Source organism: Microchirus variegatus (assembly GCF_963457635.1).
Source record: "Microchirus variegatus genome assembly, chromosome: 20".
Classification (NCBI taxonomy): Eukaryota; Metazoa; Chordata; class Actinopteri; order Pleuronectiformes; family Soleidae; genus Microchirus; species Microchirus variegatus.
In genome coordinates this window covers 6551667-6577495 of record NC_139821.1, presented here as the reverse complement: position 1 = coordinate 6577495, position 25829 = coordinate 6551667, and the positions used below count along the sequence as shown (strand labels likewise).

General features: G+C 43.6%; 1 protein-coding gene across 1 annotated transcript; it reads left to right on the top strand.

The window, feature by feature from the left end:
• Positions 1-342: 342 nt before the first annotated feature.
• Positions 343-25055, top strand: hgfa (hepatocyte growth factor a; the record flags this gene model as incomplete). The annotated part of the gene is made up of 18 exons (XM_083907379.1): positions 343-406; positions 5364-5523; positions 5683-5795; positions 6175-6286; positions 10450-10589; positions 11348-11468; positions 11667-11785; positions 13776-13947; positions 14037-14188; positions 15886-15979; positions 17248-17387; positions 20677-20709; positions 21469-21577; positions 21666-21740; positions 23559-23696; positions 24160-24266; positions 24361-24494; positions 24879-25055. The coding sequence occupies 18 exons, from the start codon at positions 343-345 to the stop codon at positions 25053-25055; spliced, it is 2160 nt and encodes a 719-aa protein (XP_083763505.1).
• Positions 25056-25829: the final 774 nt, after the last annotated feature.

Sequence of the window (25829 nt, the reverse complement as noted above, 5' to 3'; positions counted from 1 at the left end):
GTGGGGGGGCAAGAAAACAAGCGGAAGTGGAGGGGTTTATTACGCAGAACTTGACAGCAGTGAGGTGAGAAGCTGACACAGAGAGGAGAGAGAGGAGAGAGGGAGCAGCGCTCATTCGAGTAAAAAGGGGGTTGAACCGAGGACGTTTGTGCGCTTTCTTTGGAAAAGTGGCGTCTGAGTGAAGAGGACTCTGCCCCGCGCTCTGGTCACTGAAACAGTCAGTGAAACAGTCAGTGAAACAGTCACCCGGGGACTTTACATCTGCAAACAACCGAGTTTTTAAAGTGGAGCCCGGATTCTAATTCCTGCAGCCGCATCCTAACTTTGACACTCACTGTCACCATGAGGACACACGGATGGATTTACCACGCTCTGGTGTTCGCTGTGGTCACTCTGCTGGACTCAGGTGAGTTCATTTTTTAAAATAATATTTAATATTATTTATCTGTGCAATAAAATTATGTTTGAAGTGAAAGCATGACAGAGTAGACGCTTTTATGCAAATAATGGATGAAATAAAAGTTAGAAAAGTGCATAAAAACAGAAAAAAAGAAATTTTTTAATCATAATTATGAATATTCTCGTTCCATATCCTTATAATCATGTGAATAAGAGCTCTTTAAACGTGACTATGGTGATAGAATGTGAGCCTGATGATGACAAGTCCAATCCTGCGCCGACACTTTTGATGTTGTTGTTTTGTGTGTGTGTGTGTGTGTGTGTGTGTGCGTCCTCCTGCGTGTGTGTGTGTAATTAAGAGGCGATGATATTGAGTGTGTGCTCGAGGCTGTTTTTCTTTGTTATAACATCATTGAGAATTTCCCCATTAACTATTTTAATTTCAGCGTTGTTCATACAGTGAGTGAAAGTTTTAGTGGCGTTGAGTCATGAGGATCTACCTCAGGATTGTCTTCTATGTTGTGTGTGTGTGTGTGTGTGTGTGTGTGTGTGTGTGTGTGTGTGTGTGTGTGTGTGTGTGTGTGTGTGTGTGTGTGTGTGTGTGTGTGTGTGTGTGTGTGTGCCAGTGGGCAACTGCGGCTTAAACGCGTTGTAATGGTTTCATGCAGTCTTAATATTCAATTAACAGTTTCCACTGTTTCACCCCCGGCTTTAACAAACTGCCAGTGCTGCTGCCTGTAGGTATATGAACCGCAGCCAAAGTGCTGGGGTTTTTTGAAGTGCATGTGCTGCTGCTGCTGCTGCTTTAAAAGTCGTTAAACATTTGTTTTATACATATAGGTCGTGGTCAAATCAGTAATAGACACTCCTGCATGTGCTGGACTCGCGCCAGCTACTTAAGAATGCACACACCGTGTCTTGCGGCGCTGTAAACATCACACACACACTCGACTCACACGAGACCTCGTCTGTCCTCCTCACACACACAGATAGAGACACAACACCGGCTCAAACGAGCTTCACACACCCCCAAAAAAACCCCCGCTGACATGTCACCGGGTAACGACCTGCATCCATAGTTACCACCTCTCTCCAGAGGTGTGCTGACCCTGACCTCTGACCCCGCCTGGAGCTGCATTGCATGTGCAAGGGGGCGCCTGGACTGTGGTATTCATGCGTTTTCTCCCTGTAGAGAGATATAGAGGAAGAAATAAAGGTGTGTGTGTGTGGGCTATGAGGACACACTGAAGATGGAGACTTAGAAATGTGTGTGTGTGTGTGTGTGTGTCCACACCTGGTCCTCATGTGGGAAAACCTAATTTTTGAGGTCCATTTCAACCTTAAGCTGTGGTTAAGATAAGGTCAGGGTTAGGCCTTTAACTGGTCATGGTTAAGGTTGAGAAGTCTTGTATAAAGTATCTTAGCAGAAAATGACTTTGTTAGAAGTTAGTCACTTTTTTTGATAATAAAAGTACTTAAAGTATGTGACAGTTACTGTACTTAAGTATCAAATGTAGTAAGGCGGTGGTACGGCGAGTTGTCTTTCAATTGTAAGGTTGTGGGTTCAGTTCCTGGCTCTGCTTGTCTATAGGTGTTTTAACCCTTATGTTGCAGCGTATGAATGGGTCAAGCTCTATATAAAAACAGACCATAATACCAACTCTTCTACAGATTTTATTCGGTAGTAACGAGTAACAAAGTACATTACGGCACTGAGGTGAGGGATACGTTCGTCACGGCTGTCCAAATGAATGGAAGGCAATGCAGTGCTGCTGTGTGTGTGTGTGTGTGTGTGTGAGGGCCAGATGTGGGGGGGGGGGCAACATCTGGATCACGGCTCCACATTTTTCACGTTTTAGGAAGCAGATGTAACGTCTGCCCTAATTCACACAACTTTAACCTGCTGTCCGGCTTCGTCTAACGCAACGCTTCCTCCGCGCGTCGTGATTGTTGATACTGAGCTGACACTTGGACGTCCTTCACTCGAGTGGAATCACGGAGCACTGCTTTTAATTTATCAGTTAAGTCATCGTCATTGGCCTCTGCTCATGAAAGCATCACCTCTCTCCCTCTCTCGCTCTCTCTCTCGCTCACGCTCAGTGCGTCGCCTTCTATCCCGATCTCCGACCTTCTGCACATGCTCTTTGGAGACTGTGGAGATAGCAGCAGTCCGGTTGCGATGAGAGGAAGAGACTAAGTGAAATCTAATTGAGCAGGCCTGGCCAGACATCGGGGCTGGAACAACACTGTGATGAGTGCCAGATGTGGTCCAGAGTCCAGCCCAAACATTAATAACACGTCCTCCCCAACAAAAAAAAACAAAACATTTTCGACCACGAGGAGCCTCTAAACGCTCCACAGTTTACAGTATCTTAAGTACACACACAGCGCCTTGTGTCCACTCTTGGCACAGCGGCGTGTTTTGCTATAACTCGTAAGTAGCGTGTGATTTATTTTGCACTTGCCCCCCCCCCCTCCAATTAGAAAACGAGAAAACCATTGTGCATCTACAGATCGCGCGGCGACACTCTGAAGCAGCGTTTACAGCAGGACTCTTGTTTAGCTGAAGGATCGGCTTTTAACCGTTTCCAGCAGGTGCAGTGATTGATCTGTGTCACAGGAGGATTTAGATTGTGAATAATAGTTTTGTCCTGCTTTTGAACTCCTCGTGGATCACTTTTACATCATGCGCTGATATAATTCTCTTTTGATGCGCCGCCTCCAAACAATGGCTCTCATAGGTAAAAACGAGGCTGCCTTATTTTTAACCCTAAATTGTGCGCGTTCACGTGTAGGGGGGAGCAAGGGGAAATGTGATTTTGCCCTTATAATCAACCCTCAAAATGTAGTGAGCTCTGATGAGTGCTTAAAAAGAAGTGGAAGATGAAATTACCCATGATACTTTGCGAATTCAGCGAGCCGGCTGATATTTTTCAACAAAGATGGCGGACACATCTGCCGAGGAACATTTTCGTTGTAATATATTTTCGCAAATAAGCACGTTACAATGTCGAATTGTGTTGGAATATGTTGGTTTGATATACATCCAAAGGACCATTGAGCTTTGAACACTAATGTCAGAAAATAAGTGATGATTTACGAAAGCAGCTAGCTAGCGAGCGGCTACCTACCGAGCGCCCCTAGAGAGCACGCCCGTCATGCAGCTCTGCGTGGTAAACAAACAGCTGGATCCGCCGGCATTTTTCCTGAATGAAAATAGTAGCACGCTCCACTGGAAGAATTGTCAACATGTGACGTAGGTTAGCACTTTCGATACGTTCACTAAGCTAATTTGCATGTAGTGGTGTCCCAATATCACTTCCCTCAACGAGGGGAATTTACGGTTGAGGGCACTCAAAACTAAGGGGAAATTTTAAGGGGGAGGTATTGGGACGGAGCCTATGTGTCCGTTTATGCCGTGCAAAGTTTTATTATTTCGTAGAAATAGCGCGGCCCTTTCCCAGAAAGCAGGAATACGGACTCCATCTTGTTTTGTTTTACGTTGCTCATATTGAAAAGCCAGTTTAGTTCAACTCCAGCGACGCTAATAATACGACATCTCGAGTTATTGCGCCGGGTTACCATGAAGCAGTAAAACCAGTATTTGGCTCTTTCTGTAAGCAGTGAAATATGAGATGTGATGAGATACAGTAAGTGGCACTGGAGCATGTCAGCGTCTTGGATGGACATCATTTGTGTTTTCTTGGCCGACGCCTTCTGGTTTGAAGTCGGCTGGGGTGTATTCCGAGCGAGGCGCTAATCCCTGCACACGCTCCATAGCTTAGTCGACACATAAACCAGTCTGCCACCACAGTGTGGATCTGAGGGGGGAAAAAAACGCTCTCACGAACCGCTGTGAACGTCTGGGGTTTGCACAACAACGCCCGCTGCCATGATTTCAGCTGGGCGAACGCGAGCGTGCCAGGAATCACGGCGCATGAAGCAAACTGCAGCTGAAGGACGCTTTCATCGACTATTTCACTGTTTGATAGTGAAATGGTTTCACTTTTCCTTCCCTCCCCTCCGTGTGTCCTTGATGCCAAAAAGAACTGCAAAAAAAAACAACATTCTTGCTGATCAGAACGCCAGGAGAGAACTCAACGCTTGGAGGCTTTATTGCTTTGACAGGTCCATCTTCAGCCTCGGGGTGTTTCAAAGAATTTTAGGGGGGCCCAGGCAAAAAGGGGGAAATAAATGTATTGTGTCATGTAAAACATTACATGACAACGGTACGGTACAATTCTTAAGTTTTAGCTCGGTCTTCTTGCAGCTGAACTTTCACGTATTTAGTCAATGAAATGAGATCTTTTGGACATTCATTCATTCATTAAACACAACACACACGTGTTAAGCTCCGTCTTCATCTTCTCCTTTGAGGAATGAGGTCCATCTCTGGTTCCTGCAGAGCTCAAAACAGGCAATCGTGAGCCGCATTAGATCTCAGTCCTGCTTGGTTCACTGACACGGCTGAGGTTAACTCCTGAGGCACTGGTATTTGATGTAGAATAACACCACTATGTTTTAAATACAGGGTTAGGGTTAGGGTTAATCCAAGAAGCAAAGGAAGTTGGAATCACACCATGAAGTTTTGGTCGTCGAGTTGTGCAGTACCTAAGAAACATTTGGTGTTTCTAGAGCTGAAACGGTTATCAATCGATTGCTAAATGAATCGTCAACTATTTTGATAATCAATAATCGGTTTGACGCTTTTTTTCATTATTAAAACAAGATTTCTGATTGTTTTAGCTTCTTAAATGTGAACATTTTGTTCGTTTCTTTGCTCCACATAACAAAGAAATCATTAAAAAAGTCATTTTGGTTCCTGGGCAAAACAAGACATTGGAGAACGTCATTTCCAGGTTTTGACAAACATGTTGACGTTCCTCAAAGTTTCCTGCCAAGTGACTCCGACGATGTTGGCGCACACGTACGATACTACATTTGTTTGTATTGTGTGGTTGCAGGTTGCTGTAAAAGGCCTCATCAGTCACTACAGAGGTATGAGAAGACAGAGAGGCGCATCATGGTCTGCAAGGACTGCCCTCAGGCCCTCGTGATACGAAACCTCCGATCGCAAGAGCACTGCGCGCGAAAGTGCAAGGTCAAGAAGAACTTCAGCTGCAGGTGAGATGGATTTTTCTTCTTCTTCTTCCCCTTCTTTCTCTGATGTCCAGCACATTTCTTTCTTCTTCCTGTACGGACGCCGTATTTACATATTTCTGGTTGTTTATCTTGTTTATCGCAGTCAATCTCTCAACTATTTCCCGACCCATTTCTCTCCAGGGCTTTCAACTTTCAAAGGCACAGCGGGAAATGCCACTTGCTTCCCTTCGACCGGTTCACCCGCGGCGTGAAGAGGCAGGCCAACGCCAACTTTACTTTGTACGAAAAAAAAGGTGACTCTCATGAGTGTGGCGTTCAGGTGCAGAGAGCGTGTGTGTTTGTGTTTCCCGTCCTTCTGGTGAGGTTAATCGCATGCGTAAACATGCCGCAGACTTGAGTGAGGCATAAACAAAATCAAACAAAAACAAGTGTTTACGCAGAGCGCAAAGGCCCCAACAAGGACAGGATGTGGTGGAATCTAGAGCTGTCCAATTCACAGGAAAATGTATGCATATTCTTCCCGTTAATGAACTTGAATGAAAGTGACCATACATGGGAAAATATATTCCAGGTGGTCAACAACTACACAGGGAGAGTTTGCATCAAAGTCAAAACATGAATGAATCTTTTCTAATGTTTTTATCCCTTTGCCCCTAAATGTTTTCATTTTAGATTACATAAGGGAGTGTATTATCGGCACCGAGGACTACAGAGGGAGAAGGTCTTGGACAAAGTCGAACATCACGTGCCAAGCTTGGTCAGATAATAACATCAATGAGCACACGTAAGTCATCTCCTCTTTAACTGGAAAAAGGTGCCTTTTTTTTAATGTGTCGGTACGCAGATTGCGCCGCACCGCTCAAGAGTTGTTTCTTGGCAGCGGAAGGTGTTAATTATTCATTTCCCGTGGCTGCATTCCTGCAGCCATCAAAGACGGTGTCCCAAAATGCCTGGGCCTCCTCCTCCTCCTCCGCTGCCTTCCTGGATGCTCCTTCTTTATTCCTCTGCGGTCTGATACAGAACAGGCCATGGCAGCTGATTTACGGACGCTCAAATCATCCCCTTGCACCTCGGGGGTTTAGGGAAGGCAGAGGCTCTGAGATGGTTGAACGTTTATCCAGAGTTAAGTCAGATTTCTTTCAACACATGCAGGGATATCCTCCCTTGTGAGGGCTGGTTTTTTGTGTGACACTGTAGGTCATCAGGTGTATCCTCGAGATGCTTTTTTTCCAGTGCTACAGGAGAAGAAAGAGCAGTGACCGAGCGTGAGGATGGTCCTGTGCCAGCGTCTCATTAGTGGTTCTCATTAGTCATGAGATGTTTTAACAGCACTGAGGGGGGAAGGGGGTTGGATGAGAGACAGAATATTAAGAGTTTGAAGAAGCTCAGAGGGGAGGAAGAAAGAAAGTGCTAAAGATTTATGGACTAAAGTCATGTTCTGTCTGTTTTCCAGCTGAGCGAACAAAGCCGCAAAAAATAAAAAAACACCAAGAGGAAGTACAAGTTCAGTGATCTCGCAAAATTAAAACACATTGAAGGATAACAAAATATCACCATCTTGGGATGATCTGAAGTCCCCTTCTCCAGGAGCTGTTGTTCCCATTACCAGTCTGTTGTTGTCGCTTATGTGACAAAATACTCTCAGTTGCTCGGGCCACGCGAGGAAAATGAGGTGGTTGACAACGTCGTCTGGGCCTTGTCAACAACTTTTAAGTCTGAAATCATCAAAGGGGGAGCTTTGCTTCAAGGAGATTTAGGGCCACGCCGGGGTTAACCGAACATGGGTTTGTCCCGCTGTGTGAGAATTACCGCCGTAATGAACCACACACGCATTCGAGTTTCAGGTAACTATTATTTTCACGCTTGACCGATCACTGTGGGGGCAAGGGTGATTTCTCAGGAGGTTCCCTTCCAGGAATGGGACTTCCACCTGTTGTCTATGCTCTGTGTGGGTGTGTTTTAACCATGGCTGTAAAAAAAGTGGCGTGTGTGTGATGCTTAGCCAAGCATGGAGGGGAGGAATGGAACATTCTTATTCATATTAATAACAATAGATAACATCACAGGCATTTATTTGCCGACACGTTTTCCAGTGGGAGGTCTGTTTTTGCGAGCTCAGAAACTACAGAAACACACAAAAGGTGCAGCTGGTACTGGAAAAGCAAACATTTGGAGAAAAAAATCCTTTTATTGACTTTGGTTTCTGAGAACTGAGGCTCGTATGTGAAGCCGAGCCATCTCTGCTTTGTCTGTATTTGTGCAAAGTGTGATTGTACCACCTGACAATAGCCCAAGAGAGGTGGTCATAGGGCATGAGGAAGATGGTAGAAGCTTCTGAGGCAATAATTTTAAACTCAATTGTGTTCTTCTCTCTAGTGGATCTCTATCTCTCTACGGTCACATCTAAGGGAGGTATCATTGAGCCTTGTGATGAGAATGATTCTTACGTCTGTGGAGCAAACGGAAGAGAAACTGCTATCACGGCGGAATTCACAGGGGAATTCATGGCTTCTTTTTCAAAAACCAGAGGGTATTAATCTCTACTCGTGCCAGAGGCTTAAGGCCACATTATACTTCTCCGACTGCGTATGCGTTATCCGTCTGCGTCACCACGGAGACGCCTCGAGCATTTATACTTCTGCGTCGTGGTGACGGACACTCGCTGCAATTTCCCGCCCGATCAGTAGGGGTCGCTGCGCAAGGTTGTTGTGCTTCTGGCTACAGTGAGCAATGGCGTCCGAGAAAGAAAGAGAGAGAAAGACTGTTGTTGTTGAAAAAGTGGCCGTTTCTCACTTTTCTGTGTCACGGAACGCAGTTTTAAGATAATTTGAGGCGAGAAATTGGCCATTTAGAGTCTAAACATGTGCTGTGTGTGTTAAGATATGACGTATTTATAGTTTGGCAGCGGCGTTATCGGCGGGGATCAGCTCCGCCTCTGTCAGGACGCCCGGAGCGCACTGAGAGCCGGCACAGAGCAGCTTAGCTCGGCCTGTCCTGAGGACCAATCGCAGCTCTTGCCGTCTCCGTAGTCCCTTGACGGAGTGACGGACACTTAAAAAATATTTCGTGCACCCGGAGACGACGCAGAGGCTCTTCGACAGGTTCTGCGTCGACGCAGAGGACTCTGCGTAGCTACGCAGAGCACTTTACGCAGGAGTATAAATTGGGCTTTAGAGGCAGTTTTTGGGAGCTTAGCAGAATGAAAGGGGGAAAAGGAGCCTGGAAACTTTGCCTTCTCTGTGAATTTTTTTTTCTCAAAAACCTCCAGACTGCAGCTTTAGACTTATGCTAAGCTAAAAGTCCGAGCGCTCTTGATCTCCTCGTCCCGCGCTTAACGAAACGGGACACTTTTGCGGTTCTCAGATGTCAGCTGTCGCGCACTGCTTCCAAAAAAAAAATCCTTATTTATGTCTCAAGATTCGCAGAGTCCCCTTTAATCCTTGAATTCTTTATTCCTTTGGATGCCATTGCACTGAAGCGTGACCCGTTTGCTCCACAACCGCCAGGTGCAAGTTGCTGGACATTTTTTCGGCAGTTATTTCAGGTCTAGAATTCATCCTTAGTGATGTCCAAAATCTAGCCGATGTGCTCAGGCGGCCCAGGGAGCAGAGCATGTGTGCGTAGTGTTTGCATGCGCTCCGATGGGAACAGACTTTGGCAACGAGATGAATAACTGGCTAACATCTGTTAGCACAACATCATTATGGTTAACTTGTTCCCATGCCACGGCCTTTTACGGACTCTCCACCAGATGCTCCTTTTGTGATGCGAGGAACCTTGTAATTCCAATTATAAATTAGGGATACTGTATTATGATAGAAATATATGAAGCTTATGAGTTACACATAACAGATGTGGGGTTTTGGCACTTGGGAGAGCGCTCGCTTCGGAGAGGAACAAGTGTTTTGTTTTAGTTAGATGTGTAAGTGAAATGTCAGCGTTAGACTTAACCCTGTAATATTTTGACACTTGTTGGAATTACGCTGCGGTTTTAAGATCTTACCCCCTCTGTTTCCTTTAGATCTCTCGCTCTCAGCCTCTTTCTTTGGCTCGCTTAGACGTCTGAGATTTCTTCCACCTCTGGATTCAATGATATTTTTCGAGCATTTGCATCAATCCCAGGAAACAGACGGCAGAGCGGACTCTTTCCAAGAAAAGACGTAGTGGTTTGTGGAAGGAAGAATAGACTCTGATTTTTGTTGGCGATCTAATGTGCTACTCGTGCTTCGCCCTTTACATGCCCAGAACTTTTAATCTTCTCTTTCCTCTCTTTCTCCCTGGGTGGGAGAGGGGGGGGGGATGTGGTTTGCATGGATCAGTGGGTGTTGACATACCAGCTTTTCATCATTCTACCCTGACAGAAGATGAATTTCACACACTGTCCATTTAGCACAGGGATCTCTTGCTGTTGCGGCCCATATGTTTGGTTTCGCCAGGTTCTTTTACTTACGGCCGTACGCACACGCTGACGCCGTGTAGCCGTTGACAGAGGGGTATAAGGTTTTAGACGTGTTCAAAGGCTGCCAGTAAATGAGATGCTTGGGCTGCTGCAAGTGATTCGTGGCTTTGTTCAGTGTTGTTGTTGGTCACTGTGCTGTGACGGAGTCGGGCTGCTTCACACGTGAGGGATCCGGGATATAGGGCAGGAATTAGTAAGGCAATCACCCAAAAGGTGCAAACCTGGAAATAAGAAGCATATCGATGACTTATTTTGCATTCAAGTGGTCATTCCAGGGTTTCAAATGTAACTCAGTCACTTTGTAGACACTACTGTTTCTCAGAACGAAGCTTACCCGGCAAAGGAGGAATTTATTTACTTTGTTACTGAGAGACCTCGGAGGCAGGTTGCATACTGTATACATTACTGGATCAGTCGAGTGTTTGAGTACTCCCTGCAGTATCAGTTAACACTTTCAGTGAAGTCTGTCTACGTCTGTTCCCTTGCAGGTATTATCCCGATAGATTCCCAAGGCAAGACCTCAGGGAGAACTTCTGTCGGAATCCTGACAACAGTTCTGGTCCGTGGTGCTACACCACTGACCCCAACGTCCGCACTGAGGAGTGCGGCATACCACAGTGTTCAGAGGGTAAGGCTCTCCGAGACATCATTACTGGATTATAAAAGTGTGCCACATTATCTCAGGTTCATTTTACACAGTTTTAAAGGAGTTGTATTATGCAAAATCAACTTTTTAATAATTTTAATACTTATATTTCAGACCCTGGAGGCCCTATGAGTAGGCAAAATGTGAAAAAAGATGACTCACTCAGTTTAAGTACAGGAGATAAAACACGTGATGTTGATTTCCACACTCATTGCTACGTCACAATGACACATTCCTGGAATTTTATCTCGTAAAGCTTCGCTTTGTACCTAAAAAAACGCGAGAGTGCAGACGTGGGCAATAGTATCCGGAAGAGCGGAAGTCGTAGTGTTCTATTCTTGTCTGCACAGTGCAGCACAGAGTTCTACACAAACTTCCAGCCTCAGAGGATTTACGTGTCCAGTGGATACATTTTATATATGACGGCAATGTGCCGGCTGGAGTCGGCAAATGATGGCTTTTCCAAATGCTAACTGCTGTTAGCTGCCCGAGCCTCAGTGACGCTGATGTAGTTTCCTGTGTCTCATTTGCATTTAAAGAGACAGGCACTCAAAAGCGAGCTTTCTGAACAGGGCTGTTTTGGCAGGGTGATTGAACCGCTATGGTGCTTCATCCTTAAGGTATATTGACCAAAGCATGTCACAGACCAGGGAACTAGGTTAACTTATAGAAATAGGGTGTAATATGTATCCTTTAAGAAAGACTTTGACCAAAGTTTATCCTTGTGTTGTTGTTAACAGAAGTGTGTATGAAGTGTAACGGGGAGGATTATCGAGGGAAAGTGGACCATACAGAGAGCGGCAAGGAGTGCCAACGATGGGACAGCGTACGGCCTCACAGACACCGTTTCCAGCCCAAAAAGTGAGCAAAAAAAATCATTGAACATTTACTTCAGACAACACCTGCATATAGTTATGACAATATGTTTAAAGAAATTATGTTTAATCTCAGGGGAAGGTAGACCAGACCAGTTATGATGAATTACTTCTCTCTCTCTCGCTCACTTCCTCCTCCTCGTGTCTTCTTTCCTCCTCATGTCCTCTCCATTTCCCGTCTCAGGTATCGTGACAAAGATTTAAAAGACAACTACTGCCGCAACCCGGATAATCGCCTCCGTCCCTGGTGCTTCACGATGGATCCCAAAACTCCATGGGAGTACTGCAACATCATCGTGTGTGGTACGTGCTTAGGCGCTGTTTTTTCCCTCTCATCTGTGGGCCCCCGAGCTTTGTGGACAAAGCCTTCAACAAATCAGCAAAGGATGACCTTTTTTTTTGTTGTTGCTGGTGTACCCTCACAATCTCAAGAGTATTCAGAAGTTAGCAGTGAAGATTTCTTTGCTTGGTGTTGGGACAGACAGATGGTGGTTTTGTAAAAACCAGCAATTACTATGAGTGCGCCAAAGGGTTTGTTCCATGCAGGACTTTTGTGGTTCTTGTGGCCAGCTTAGTGAAAAAGCTCCCTGCTGTCCCTTGTGGAGACGGCTGGGTGTCTCATGTGGTGCTCGTGTCCAAATCCTTCCACCTCAACAAGAGACAGTAAATAGGTTGTGTGTAAATGGTGGAGTCCGACTTCAGAGAGCGAGAAGTGTTTTACTGCGACCACTCACAGATGACAAGGAGCTATTAAGTGGAGAGGAATACAATAGGGGCTACGCTACAGATGTGTCTCACATCGCCAACGAAAGCCCTAATAGTCATTTTAGCGGTTTTGTTTTTTAACATCTTGACATGTACAGTATGTGGAGGGGAGGCAACACGGAACTAATTTAAGGGAAAGCCCTCGATTAAGGCAAATGTGAGACAGAACAGTGGCACAGAAACCCCGCTGAGATCATCACTCCATCCACCCCATCAAAACATCAAATAATGGAACATTCTTCAAAAGAAGGATTCAAAAGAGTTTCGCCTGCACCAGATGTTTAAGACTTGTCTGATCAATGCAGTTGAAGGCTGTGGAAACGCAAAGCCTTCTGAGAAATTCCAGGTTGTCACCGATTTGCAAAATTGTGACAGGACTTAAACCATTGTCAGGAAATCAGGCAACTGTTTACAGGATTAATCTTTTAAGGTCTCTTTGATTTCTGAGGGTTGCACTTTTTTTGCACTCAACGAAGACTTGGTGTAAAGTTATATCAATAATCAGAATAATCATTATTTGCTGATATCACACTGTATGAGAGGGCAAAAAAGAAAACAAAATAGTCGGGCTTTCTCCTGTAGGGAAATGGTTCATTTTTTTTCTTCTGGAAGCACAGAGAAATATTCCCACATGCTCCCTGACAAACACAGAGCATCTCTCTTTGTCTCTGTCAGACACATACGCACATGCACTTTGCAGTACATGCTATGATTTACAACCAGGGTGGAGGATCTGCATTTGTCCAGATGTGTATATCCTTCAATGCCTGCCCTCAGAAAAGATAAAAACCACTGACCTGTGCTACTCAGTGCACACGCCAGATACTGGCATGCATTACATCAAGCCAAAGAATCCCTTTTTTTTTTCCATTGGCCCTCTCGTTTGTGCCTCAAATATTCGCTTCCCTCCTCCATCTTCTCCAATCTCATTTGTCAAAGGCTAAAGAAACAGAGACAGAAATCCGAAGGGGGCGAATTGCTCCCTATGTACTGCTGTTCCTGCTTTGCTGTAAAGCAGAATTCCATCTGAGGATGTTTAGAATAGTTTTCCGGTGGAAAAGCTGCCCCAGCCCCAACACGGACTGCATGTGAAATCTTTTGGTGGGGCCTGCGATAAACAAAATCCAGCATTGAAACCCAGGTAGAGAATTGTGACACGCTTCATAGAGTCATAAATATAGTCAGATTTGTGGTTTTCCTTCCAAAAGCGTGACATAGTGTTCTATCAACAACTACACATTGTTGTTGATGTCCCTACATAAAAGAATGTGAAGAGACCAGTGTTATGAATACACATAAAGTTTCCTATCGCTGTAGAGAAGAGGAGGGGGCAGCGCTACTGTTTTTGATCATCTGTCTCTAGGTTAAACATGACACATTCTTTCGGGGATTAATATCTCCCGGCTTCTCTCCCTCCCCGTTTCCTGCCTGCAGATTTTTTTTTTTTTTAATTTTACAATTTCTCTGCCTTCTTTCTTATACGTACACCCACAATTACAGTCTATGTCTTTTTCTCTCTTTTTGCTAGAGTCAGACTCCAGTGAGGACACATATGTCAATGTAACAACATCCTGTTTCCAGGGAAATGGCACAGATTACCGAGGCACCATGAATGTCACTCCCGAGGGTGTGACCTGTCAGCGTTGGGACTCTCAGTTCCCCCATAACCACTCCTTCCTTCCTCAGAACTTCAGGTGCAAGTGAGTTGAAACGGCAAAAATGACGATGAGGTGCAACTGAAACTTCACACTGACGAGCGCACTCACCGGCACCACCATTTAAATTGTAGTTTCTGTGTGTGTGACAGAGACCTTCGAGAGAACTACTGCCGAAATCCCAACGGGGCAGATTACCCGTGGTGCTTCACTACAGACCCGAATCAGAGGATTGCCAACTGCACCCACATTCCCAAGTGTGATGCTGAGGCCACACAAAAAATAGGTAAATTAATGTACACCTTTTTTTTTTTTTTACTTTTGTGCCAAGGAATAGATGAAGATATTATCATGTCTGCATGCCAGGGCTGTCACTTTTCCCATTAGTCAAGTTTGAACAAATATTACCTACATACTTTTCCTTGGAGGATATTTGGACGCCCACGCAAACAAATAAACCTGACAAAATGATTATAAATAGTGGTGCTCCTCTGTGATGCCTCCTCTGCTGACTCACTCGAGTAGAGCTAACGCTGTAGAACCTGAAATACTTCCACCAGCCACTTTTACGATGCTTCAGTGTTGTGATTTTTCGGTTTTCGCTTGCTTGTGTCCTCCATTTCCACAGTAAAAACATCACATCACTGTCTTGGTTTTTATCTGATTGGTTACAGACGGTCTGATGCGCTTCTAGGCTGTATGACTGCCGAGCCACTTTTTCCCAATGCTTCAGTGTTGCGTTTTTCACTTGCTTGTGTCCTCCATTTCCACAGTAAAAACAACACAACATCACTGTCTTCCTTTTTATCTGATGGGTTGCACACGGTCTGCTGAGCTTCTTGGCTGCAGGACTGCCTAGCCACTTTTTCCGATGTTTCAGTGTTGCGATTTTCAGTTTTCGCTTGCTTGTGTCCTCCGTTTCCACAGAAAAAACAAATTAACATCACTGTCTTTGTTTTTATCTGATTGGTTACACACATTCTGATGCGCTTCTAGGCTGTATGACTGCCTAGCCACTTTTCCAATGCTCCAGTGTTGTGGTGTTTGCTTGCTTGCGTCCTCCGTTTCCACAGTAAAAACAACACGACATCACTGTCTTGTTTTTATCTTGTGGGTGCACACGGTCTGATGCGCTTCTATGCTGTATGACTTGAATTTTAAGTTTGAACGGATGTCCAAGTTTTGGATTAAAAAGAGAGTGAGACTCACGTCTAGTTTTCCCTCCCTGTTCATGCTATGTTAAACTATACAGCTGTTGGCACTGCAGCTACATATTTCATGCATGAGTTTAGCATTAATGCTCTTGTCCAACTCTCAAGACAGACATGTTGAACTATTCCTTCAAAGCTGCCAGAGAATTTTCCGAGGTGCCAAACCTCATAACCAGGACAAACAATCTATAAACGACTATGTAAGCTAGTTCCTCGACCATTTTGATTGAGATGCCGGGGCAGCAGGTGCTTGAACAGGCATGTAATGTTTTTCCAGAGTGAATTACACAGACACGTTCTGTATTTCTCCCAGAGGACTGGACCACTTGGCAGAGTATTGCTCAATGAATTCTGGTTCACAGAAGATCAAAACACTACGGCTCAAAAGTGCTCGCTGTCATATTCCATCTTTCTGTACTTTATATTTCAAAAGACCACACATGTCATAAAGTGGCCCGTCGGTTACTGCGGGCCCTCCTCTGATCCTGTTTAAGAACTGTCATAGCAAAGTTTATATTACTGTTACATTTGAGAACCGCCAGTTTTGCAGGGGCCCTTAACATCTAAATAATTCAAACCACAAGCAGAGGCATACGTCCAAATCCCTTCCCTCGCTCTGTCTGTCCGTCTGTCTGTCTTTTGTGTGAGTTTGCCCGCTAATGTCCCGCATGTAGGTGTCTGAGAGACGCCGAGGCTCGTTAATTCTATGTCGCGCTGGAGAATGTTTAACAGGGTGGTCTTGAAATGACTTTATCCTGTTTTTTCCCCTCAGAGTGTTACGAAGACAACGGCGAGTCGTACCGAGGCACTCTGTCCATCACTCGCTCTGGGATTCCCTGCGCAAACTGGTCACGTCACATAAACAGGTAACGAGCTCATTTACTCGGCGAAACAAATGTGTTGTTCTCCTCCTTATGACTCATGACTCAAGCCGAGCTGCTGCTGTAGCTCTGCCCTTGTCCTGGCTTGTACCTGGAGGCTAGTTCTTAAAAATCAAGTCTTTCTAACATCCATTAAAAAATTCAATTCTTTAAGAAGACAGAGCATGAAATTCTGTCTTCTTGCCGGTCCAAAAAAAATGTACTGCCCTGGAATTTGTTGCTCTTATTTTATTCTTCCGTGTCTCGACTTCCTTTATCCGACTCTGGTCAGACTACACGCAGTAGTAATTTGACGATTCCTGTACAATTATCTGGGTGTGTCAGTCCCGATTAGGTACCGTTTCAGTTGGACTAACATGTTTTAGACAGAGTAATACAATAATTCACATTTTAGCAGTGAAAACAAACGGCCAGAGGAAAACCGGGGGGTTCCTCAGGGGTCAATACGAGACCCAATTATTATTCATCCAACTGACGAGAGGAAAGCTCGAGGTGCTCCACACGTGACCCATCTTGATGGAGCGGTTGTCCACTGTGCGGCTGTTGTTTCACGCTCAAGTTGGGCTGTTGGAATTACTTAATTTATAGGAATTTTAAAAGCCAAAATGGCACAGACAGATGGACATGTTCCAGAGCTGACCCCTGACCCCAGGAAGTGCTTTCTGAGTAAAGTAGATCAAAGCCAATCAGCTCCCTTGCGTGGAGTGCAGCCAGCGAGTCTGTCCTGCTCAAGGTGAAGGGTCATCCCAGGGAAAACCGCTGAGCGCCACAGCTTTCTTAACGTTCTCCTGGGAAGGAGAATTATCTTCACCTCCGGACAAATTGTTGTATATCGCCTTGCATTGTTTTTGCAAAGCTGTTTTGTTTGGGAATATCTTACATGCTTTCTCTTATTTTTTTTTTGGAAACACTGCTGCAGAAAGACAAAAATGAAAATGAATTTGGATTTGTTCCATGGAGGATGTGGCTCCGACTGCTCTGGGCCCTGCTGAAGTTTTAGAGTGCATACTTTCATACTCCCATGAGCAATCTTCACAAAACTGCGTTTCCTTCTTCAGGCTCAGTGCAGAGGATTCATTCAAGGGTTCTAAATTCCTTGTGTGTTTCAAAAATCTTGTTGTACCTGTTCTTGTACCTGATTAGTTAATCCTTTGTTAATCCCCTGTTTGGCACCTGCAAGTGTTGAATCTGTCAAATCGCTGTGTGCTAAATAACGAGCAGAATGTGAGAATGTGTATTTGTGTTCTTTACAGTGGGGATTCTCACTCTACAGTGTCCCATGTAGGGCTGGAGAAGAACTACTGCCGGAACCCGGATCGCGACAAGCACGGCCCGTGGTGCTACACCAATCCAAACACCCGCTTGGCCTGGGACTACTGCAAAATAAAGCACTGTGAGTGACTCGTATTTGCCTCCTCTAACATCCCAGCAGTAGATAAATGTGTGGTGTGCCACCCGTAATCTTTAATGCAGACTTTAAGTTCACATTACAACATTGTCTGTTGCATTCAAACCATTGTCAAATGAGTTTAGCATCAAAGAGGTTGACCTTATTTGATCCATGTGGTTCATCATGTGATACAAGTGGGGATTAAGTCACATATAAGTCATAGGTCTTGACCTTAGAGTCTCAAGCAAGTCTGAAGTCAAGTTGTATGGATATAGAAGATGAAGATGATTTCCTAGATAATCCACAAACCTTTTAAAAATGTATTTTTAACTGCTAGAGTTTTATCTGTAACATAAACACTGTTTTACTCATAATTTAAGTAAAACAGTTTAATTTAATACTGACATAAGGCCTAGATTAAAAACTGAATTTCAAATATTAGGCAAAAAGTCACATTTTACATACTTGACATAACCAGCTAACTAGCTTTAGCATTAGATCAAAATAGCAACCGCTCGGTTGCCAGGTATGGACGTGAGACACCCAAAGTTTTCCATGTTTCAAAAAAAAATTGTAAAGTTAACTATTCCTAATATTTTAAGAAAATGTAAATATTCCATGAGTCAAGTCAAAGTATTATAATAATCATGTATAATTTTGATTTAGGAAGTTGTTGCAAAATTCTCGTTAAGAAATAATCCCGTTCAGTAACATAAATCTAAGGTGGTGAACACAGGATAATAACAAACATCAACAAGAATCGCCACGAGTTATGCACTTTAGCTTTAATAGTATTGTATTATTACTGTATTTCTATATTCTATAGTAGTTTTGTAATCAGCAGTCTAGACAGCTTTGCACATTATTTACTTAAGTTGTGTGTATTTATTTAACTGTGCAAAGAAATTTAATCCGAAAGATAAAAACGCCTGTGAAACAACATCTTTTTCATCACGTTCAATCTTTTTTTGCCAAGCGATTCCGAAGTGCTGACAACCATGAGAACGACACTGATCCTCTCACCTAACGGGGCTGCACCAAAAAAAATAGAGGCAACAACATTGTGAAAGAGCAGCAGATGCAAATTGAAGTCTGGTGGAAGCCCCTTGTGAAAATTACTGTTTGTTAGTCCGGGTGTAAGAAAACACAGACCACAGGACATAAAGTTGCTTTTACAAGTTTGTTTTAAACCGCAGTTCCTGGTGTGCGCTTGATTTCCGCTGTGGCACTTAAAACCTAAACCGCGGGGTTTGTGTCTTTTAATCAGTGTTGTTGTTTACAACTGGATCCGTTTTGTTTGCACCAGAGACATCAGAAGTGGAGCTCATGATACACTCGCTCTTAATTGATTTAAGTGCATGTTGGTTGGCACGTGATGGCTTCCTTGCACGTGCTGCATGATGTCATGAGTGTGTCGTGTGTGTGTGTGTCTGTGCTGTTGCGACTTGTAACTACAACGCCAGTTACTGGAGGGGAGAAAAGGTATATCAGGAAGTTTTGAAAGGAAACTAATACCACTTGTTGAAGTTAATCCCTCTTCTGCTTCCAAGTAGTCAAATAAATGTATCATGTTCAGGTCTACAGGAAGTTATTCCATTGTCAGACCTGGCTCTGAACGGTCCCCCCTGTGCCCTGAAGCCCTGAACCCTCACAGACTTAATGGTCATCAGCTGCTCAGTAATTGAATGTGAGAAGCAGCAAGGGCTCCAAATGGTATAATTTACCAATGAGAGACAGCACTTTATGTGCCAAAACATGTGATTAGTAGCACACCGTTTTCTGCTTTTTCACCAGTGGGAATAATGTCTAGTCAGCATTTACTCGTGGGGGGGGGATAATGACGCAAAAACATGTAGGTTTTTAATGCTTCAGTTCTCATTAGAGACCCGCGTGAACACACTAATTTCTTCGTCTGCTCTGTTTTTTTTGTCGGCGATGCATCGTTTTTTTGTCGCAACGCCACGACATGCATTTATCGTCAGCCGTTAACTCAACTGGGGCAGCCGTGGCCAAGTGGAAAGAGAATTTGGCTTGTAACCGGAGGGTTTCCCACAATTCTAGGAAGGTTCCTAGTAGAGGATGGGTTAATTGGCGAGAAAGAATTACCCTAAGGAATTAATAAAGCAATTAGCATTAATGTTCGTAGCAATCCTTGCTTTTTAAGACTTTGGACAATGCTCAATATGATTTATTCCGTCAATCAGATCAAGATTAACACGATCAATGAGATCTACAAAGTTGTTGCTTTGATTCTGGTGCATCTGTAATGTCACGGTTCATGTAAGGGTGACGAAGGGGTGAAAACAAACACATCACAGGCCACCGCTGGCAATGGAACTTGTGTTCATTCATTCAAAGGGGATAAAATCCCTTTTTTGCGGGGGAATACAAGTGTTTTACAAAAATTAAAACAGCTTGGTGAATAATCTTGGTGTGAAATTCCTCTGATCACATGAAAGCGTCACAGTTGGCCGTTGTTTTTTGTTCCCCTCGTGCTTGTTTTTTTACGATGTGTGCCGTCCACTTTGTTTTCCCACATACAGTACTGTAATCTGTGGGTGATTCCCTTATAGGAAGAGCAGAGCGACAGAAGAGTTGTACGTTTGCATTTAAAGGGCTCAGAGAGACAGTCTGAGACAAAGACCCTCTTGAAGATTTCACAGTGGGTGGACAGCGGATCTGGGCTAATGTGGTCCCGATCAGCCTCCATGACTCTCTTATTCCCCTACATGTCGAGCACATTAGACCGTTCAACACTCTTAATATATAGAAGGAGACAGTGTTGGTGTTTGCGTGAAGTACGATAAAAGACCACAAGGCTCTGCAAGCCTTCGTCAACTCCAGCTCATGTCAGAGTTTTTGTTTTATACAAGCTCGGCTGGTGGTTTACGTAATGTGTTTTGCTGCGGTTGTTGTCCAACTGGCAGAGCATACATGATATTTGCTCACATTTCGCTCAAAGTGCAAACAGATGCAGGTCACTGCAGTGATTCTTTTATTTGAGAAGATAGCTGGTTTTAATAGGGCTGCATTGAAGAGCCCCGTTTGAATGGCTATGCGGTAATTGCCGTAATGTAAAACATGTCCGCCGTGAAGTTTCCGAGGCCTCGAACAGTCTCTTCCCCCGGCGTGTTGCTAACTGATTTTGCCTCCGGCGACGATTCCGATTCAGAGTTGTGTTTTTACAAAGTGAATAAAGGTGTCTTTGAGGTCTGAGGTTTCATGCCGTTTGTGTCAATTTATCACTTTTCCGGCAACTTACAGTCGTGCTTCTCTCTTTCGCTTCCATCAGGTGAATCGGCGACGGCGGCTCCTCGACCAAACAGTGAGTTGCGCTCCGTCTCGTCTCCTTCCTCCTTTCTCTTATCTCTCATCTCATTTCCCCTTCAGCATTTTTTTTTTTATCGGATCCATCTGCTGTCATTTACCCAACTAATCAAATCATATTTCATGGTGCTCGTTTGAAGTTTTAACAAATCCTCTCTGATGGTTAACCAGTTGTCGGGGCTGTTTTCAGTTTTGGATGATGTTGATGTGATTTATAGACATGCATTTTCATCCAACAATCATCTATTATTATTATTATTTTTTAGGGCTTACATTCCAAAAAGGTTGACGTGCAAATTGTTACACTCGTTTAGACGCAACATTCTTCCACTACTGTGCATCGCTTCAATCCAAGATTAGTCACTGATGATATTCACCGAATTGATTTTACATGTTCCACGAAGACAATTTAGCTTCTGGGATACTTGTTTGATCTATGAAATGTCAGGAAATGTTGAAAGGATGATGATGTTGTGTCAAAATTCCTCACTTTTAATGATTTTATTTGTTATATGGAGCCAAGAAACCAGAAAATATTCCCATTTAAGAAGTTGAAAAATCAGGAAAACTACTTTATATGATCTTAAATGTCATATTTAATATTCTGGTCAAGTAAAGTCTGTCAAATCGATCACTGCTTTTCCTCCTTTTGCTTTTAGAAATAATTTCCTAAATATAAACAAGGCTTTTATGTGTATATTTGTAAATCAAATAGCCGTAGAATACACCCGATTTTAAAAAATGCCTTCTTGTTTAGATATAACCGTGCCCAAGATCTCGTGCTTCCGCCACATAAGCACCAGGATAGTTGGCGGACATCAGGTGTGGGGCACAGATGGCAGCTGGGTCGTGAGCATCCAGAGAGAGTAAGTCTGCTTATTTCTTTATGTTTCTACTTACAATAATCCCCATTTTATTCCCCGTCATGGATGAAACTTTGTCGTATTTCCTCAGGAAGGCTCATCTGTGCGGCGGCTCCCTGATCAGAGAAGACTGGGTTTTGACGGACCAACAGTGCTTCACCTCCTGGTAATAATTCTCGTCTACCCCCCCCCCTCCTTCTAAAACAATAACCAAATCCTTTTTACTCTCCATTTACTCTCCGTATCTCCTGAACGTGCTTCTTTTAAAGTGAAGACACACTTTAAAGGCCCGGATCCTGTTTACTGAGGCAAGATATGGAACAAAACATGGTTTGGACTAGAGATTTATTTAAATTGTGCACTTGTCAGAGCCACTTATGTGCTGTACCTCAGGATCTCTATCATCTGCAGCAGTGGCTTTAATGGAAACCTCCCTATCGCTGCAGTATTGTGCCATAATCCGGGAGTTACATGTGGTATAAATCAGAGACTTTCAGCTGATATTGGGAGATGTGCACTGGAGTGAGACACACAAACATTTTTGTAATATTCAAAGATTTATAATGAAAACCAACATCGTATTCGTCTTTACCCGTTCCTACGTACTCCTACGTATGACTTATTGTATTGAAAAATGTACATAAAGCCTATTTTAGAGAACCAACAAGCCTGAATTGAAGTCATAGTAAAAGCCTTAAAGTCTGGATAACTTCAGAACTTAAGCTCGAGTTTAACACCAACAGGTTCGAACAACCATCACACTTTAGTTTCTATCACAACAAAAGCAGTTAATTTATTACCATTATTTATACTAACCCTAACAGCTGCACCGGACAAATGGAAACAAGTAGAACAGTCAATAAGTGTAAGCAGATCACAACCTTTTAGACGGATTAAGAGAAGATAAATAAACTGGTTTATTTGGAATAGCATGATCCGCCCTTGAACTTTTGGCTTCTTTTTTCTTCGTCGCGGTTTCTTTTTCCCATGTGTTGTTTTTCATGTTTCTATGGAGATTTGATTTGAAATGTTAAGGAGAAAGAAAAGGAAAACGCTTCGTACTTGAGCCCATGAAACGTTTGAGGACTGAATGGTTATTGTTTTGTTTATTGAAAGAAAACGAGCCGTCGTTTCTATTGACGTGACTGTCCACCGTGTTGGCAGGAAAAGCTTTGGCAAAAAAGTGACTTTCAAGCTGTCGACGTTCACTGCGGACTTTTAAACCACGGAGATCGTCCTACTCCATAGAATACTTACATACGTACAATACATGACAATAAATTCCGTTGCCTGCGAGTTCCCATTTCTCCATCTTCTTTTACCTTTTTTTGGAGCATTATTTGGCAGTGATCCAAATCAGGATCTTTGGTGATTTGGTCAAATCTCCCTGACCGTCGTCAGCTATCCACCTTCTTCACTTTGTTATTTCAATAAATAAATACAACAGGTATTTTAGACGGATTAAGAGAAGATAAATAGTCTGGTTTATTTGGAATAGCATCATCCGCCGTGAACTTTTGGCTCGTTTTTTCTTTGTCACGGATTCTTTTTCCCCATGTGTTGTTTTTCGTGTTTCTATGGAGATTTGATTAAAATGGCAGGAAAAGCTTTGGCAATAAAGTGAGTTTCAAGCTGTCGGAGTTCACTGCGGATATGTAAACCATGGAGATCGAGCGATATCGTAGACCCAGACAGACTGAATATATCTTCTTTTAACTTTTTTTGGAGCATTATTTGGCAGCGATCCAAATCAGGATCTTTGGCGATTTAGTCAAACCGTCAGCTATCCACCTTCTACACTTACCATGGTTCTGACTTTTGCATGACAGCTCATCAGCTACCGGAGCTCTGTATTTATTATATTATGCCATTTTTATGTTATTTGAATGAATAAATAACTAAAACAAAACACATTTTGGGACATTTTGTGGCAGCCCACAAAAAAGCCGCTTTCTGTCTCTCACTGGTCCTTGTTGGTCTTCAGCGTTCCAGATCTCAGCGAGTACAGCGTGCAGGTCGGTCTTCGCCACCTCAACGAGTCCTCGAGCCACCTGAGACTCCGCATCGCTCGTCTGATCTGTGGCCCCGAGGGATCCAACTTGGTCATGCTGAAACTGAAAAAGTGAGTCGTCAAACGGCCACACACACACACACACACACACACACACACAAGAGAGTCACGCAGATGGTTAATGTTTTAGCGCCGGGACAGAGCGCAAGCTACGTTGGCATGATTTTAATTAGCGCCGCGTTGTGTTTTTTATTATTTCTACAATGATGTGGTTATCATTTTTTTTTTTTTTTTCAAACAAAATATATTTGGTTCAGTGGAAACTAAACGCATGTCAAAGACGAGAGACTGAACTGAATGTTCAGCGCTTCTTTGTTGTTGTGGATCTGGAATGATTTACAAGCTGAAATTTCAAAACATTTCCAGTCAAAAACACAACAAAAAGCAAATGTGAATTTTTCTATTCTTCCCTACGAGTCAATTGAATCTTGTGCGAGTTCTACACGAGACATGTGGCAGACGATTCATCCGCAAATAAGTGTCTCTAAGTAATCCATTGTTGTCTTTGTCTTAGGCCTGCACCAGTGTCTGAGGGTGCGTCCACCGTCCATCTCCCAGTAAAAGACTGTCACATCACGGAAGGCACCAACTGCACCATGTATGGATGGGGGGAAACTAAAAGTACTGCCGTCCTGTCACACTCCATGAGAAACATTTACGCAAACACAAATTTGACTTCTCCTTAACTGCTTTGCGTCTTCTTGTCTCTCTGCAGACTCAGGACACGATGAGTCCCTGAAGACGGTGACCATGCCCATGGTCAACAACGACATGTGCTCACAAATCAAAGGCGACGCGGGGGAGAGTCGGATATGTGCCGGCGGCAACATCGGAGAAGGTGTATGTGATGTAAGGACCGTGCGACAATGACGATATTGGATAAAGTAGTGGATAAAGTAGTTCCAGAAGAGAAAACTAACACGTTTTTGCACCACAAACAAACAACAAGCATATGTTATGTTGACACATTTGAACAATGAAACCGCCGTCCATCTGTGTGTCGGAACGCGCTATCAATTTGGTGCCGTTTTTGACAATAAAAGCTACATTTTCTGCCTATGTTTAGTCTTTGTGAACAGAAGTCAGACTCTGTCAAGCAATACTATCAGTCATAATAATTCTCCAGCTGTGTAACAGATATGGTTCTCCTCAAAAAAAAATAGCAGCTGTTAGCATTGTTAGTGTGCTTTCATGTCTCTGATGTTTTCATTCTCCTGTCTTTTTTCCTCGCAGAAAGATAACGGCGGCCCGTTGGTCTGCCAGGAACACGAGCGCAAGGTCATCGTCGGCGTGAGCATCCAGCGGACAAAGTGCGCCTCGTCGCAGCCGGCGCTTTTTGTCAATGTCGCGTTCTACTCGGAGTGGATATACAAAGTCTTCAAACTTTACCCCAACGTGGAAAGGAACTAGAAATACTGTGGCGTCACAATCGGACTCTACCACTAAAGAGAGTACGATTTTTTTTTTTTTGCTGGGGGACGGTACCCGACATGAAATGTCCGGCACGGACCACAGGGAGAGGAGAAGAAGCAAGGTGTTGAGGGGGGAAAAAATGGCTGTTTTGGGATTTTATTGGCCGAACGTGTCATTTTTTTAGAAGAGGACGTGGGATGGAAGAGCGGATATGATAAAAGTGGAATCTTCCACATGCAGGTTGTTCGCCTTAATCGCATTTTTAACAACCAAACTGTCGGGGCACATGACATGAGAACGACACCTGCGACTCAGTGTTATCTCCTGGAATATACTTGAATACGGACAGAAACTCAGATTCTTGTTGGATACCACTAAACGTAGCCTCCTGAGCCTGGGATGTCTTCATTGTTCTCATTCAAAGCGTTGTTGAGAGCTGGACTGCAAAGCATGGTGATTTTTTTTTTTTTTTTTTTTAACCTCCAACACAAACTGATGTGAGCGGAGAGAAGTGGCCTTTCCCTAATATGAACTTATATATTGTTTTTCATCATCACTTTTTCATCACAGCAACATTTAGCATTTAAAACAATTACTGCAAGTGCGGTTGCCAGATTTTCAAGAAAAATACAGAATCAGAGGGATGCACTTATTCCTATTTGGCTAATTTTGGGAGTGGAGTTCATGTTTTTAGATTTTTTCCCCTGCTCCAACACGCCTGATTCTAACGGTAAGCTCATCAGAAAGCCTGATGACGAGCAAGGAAAATGT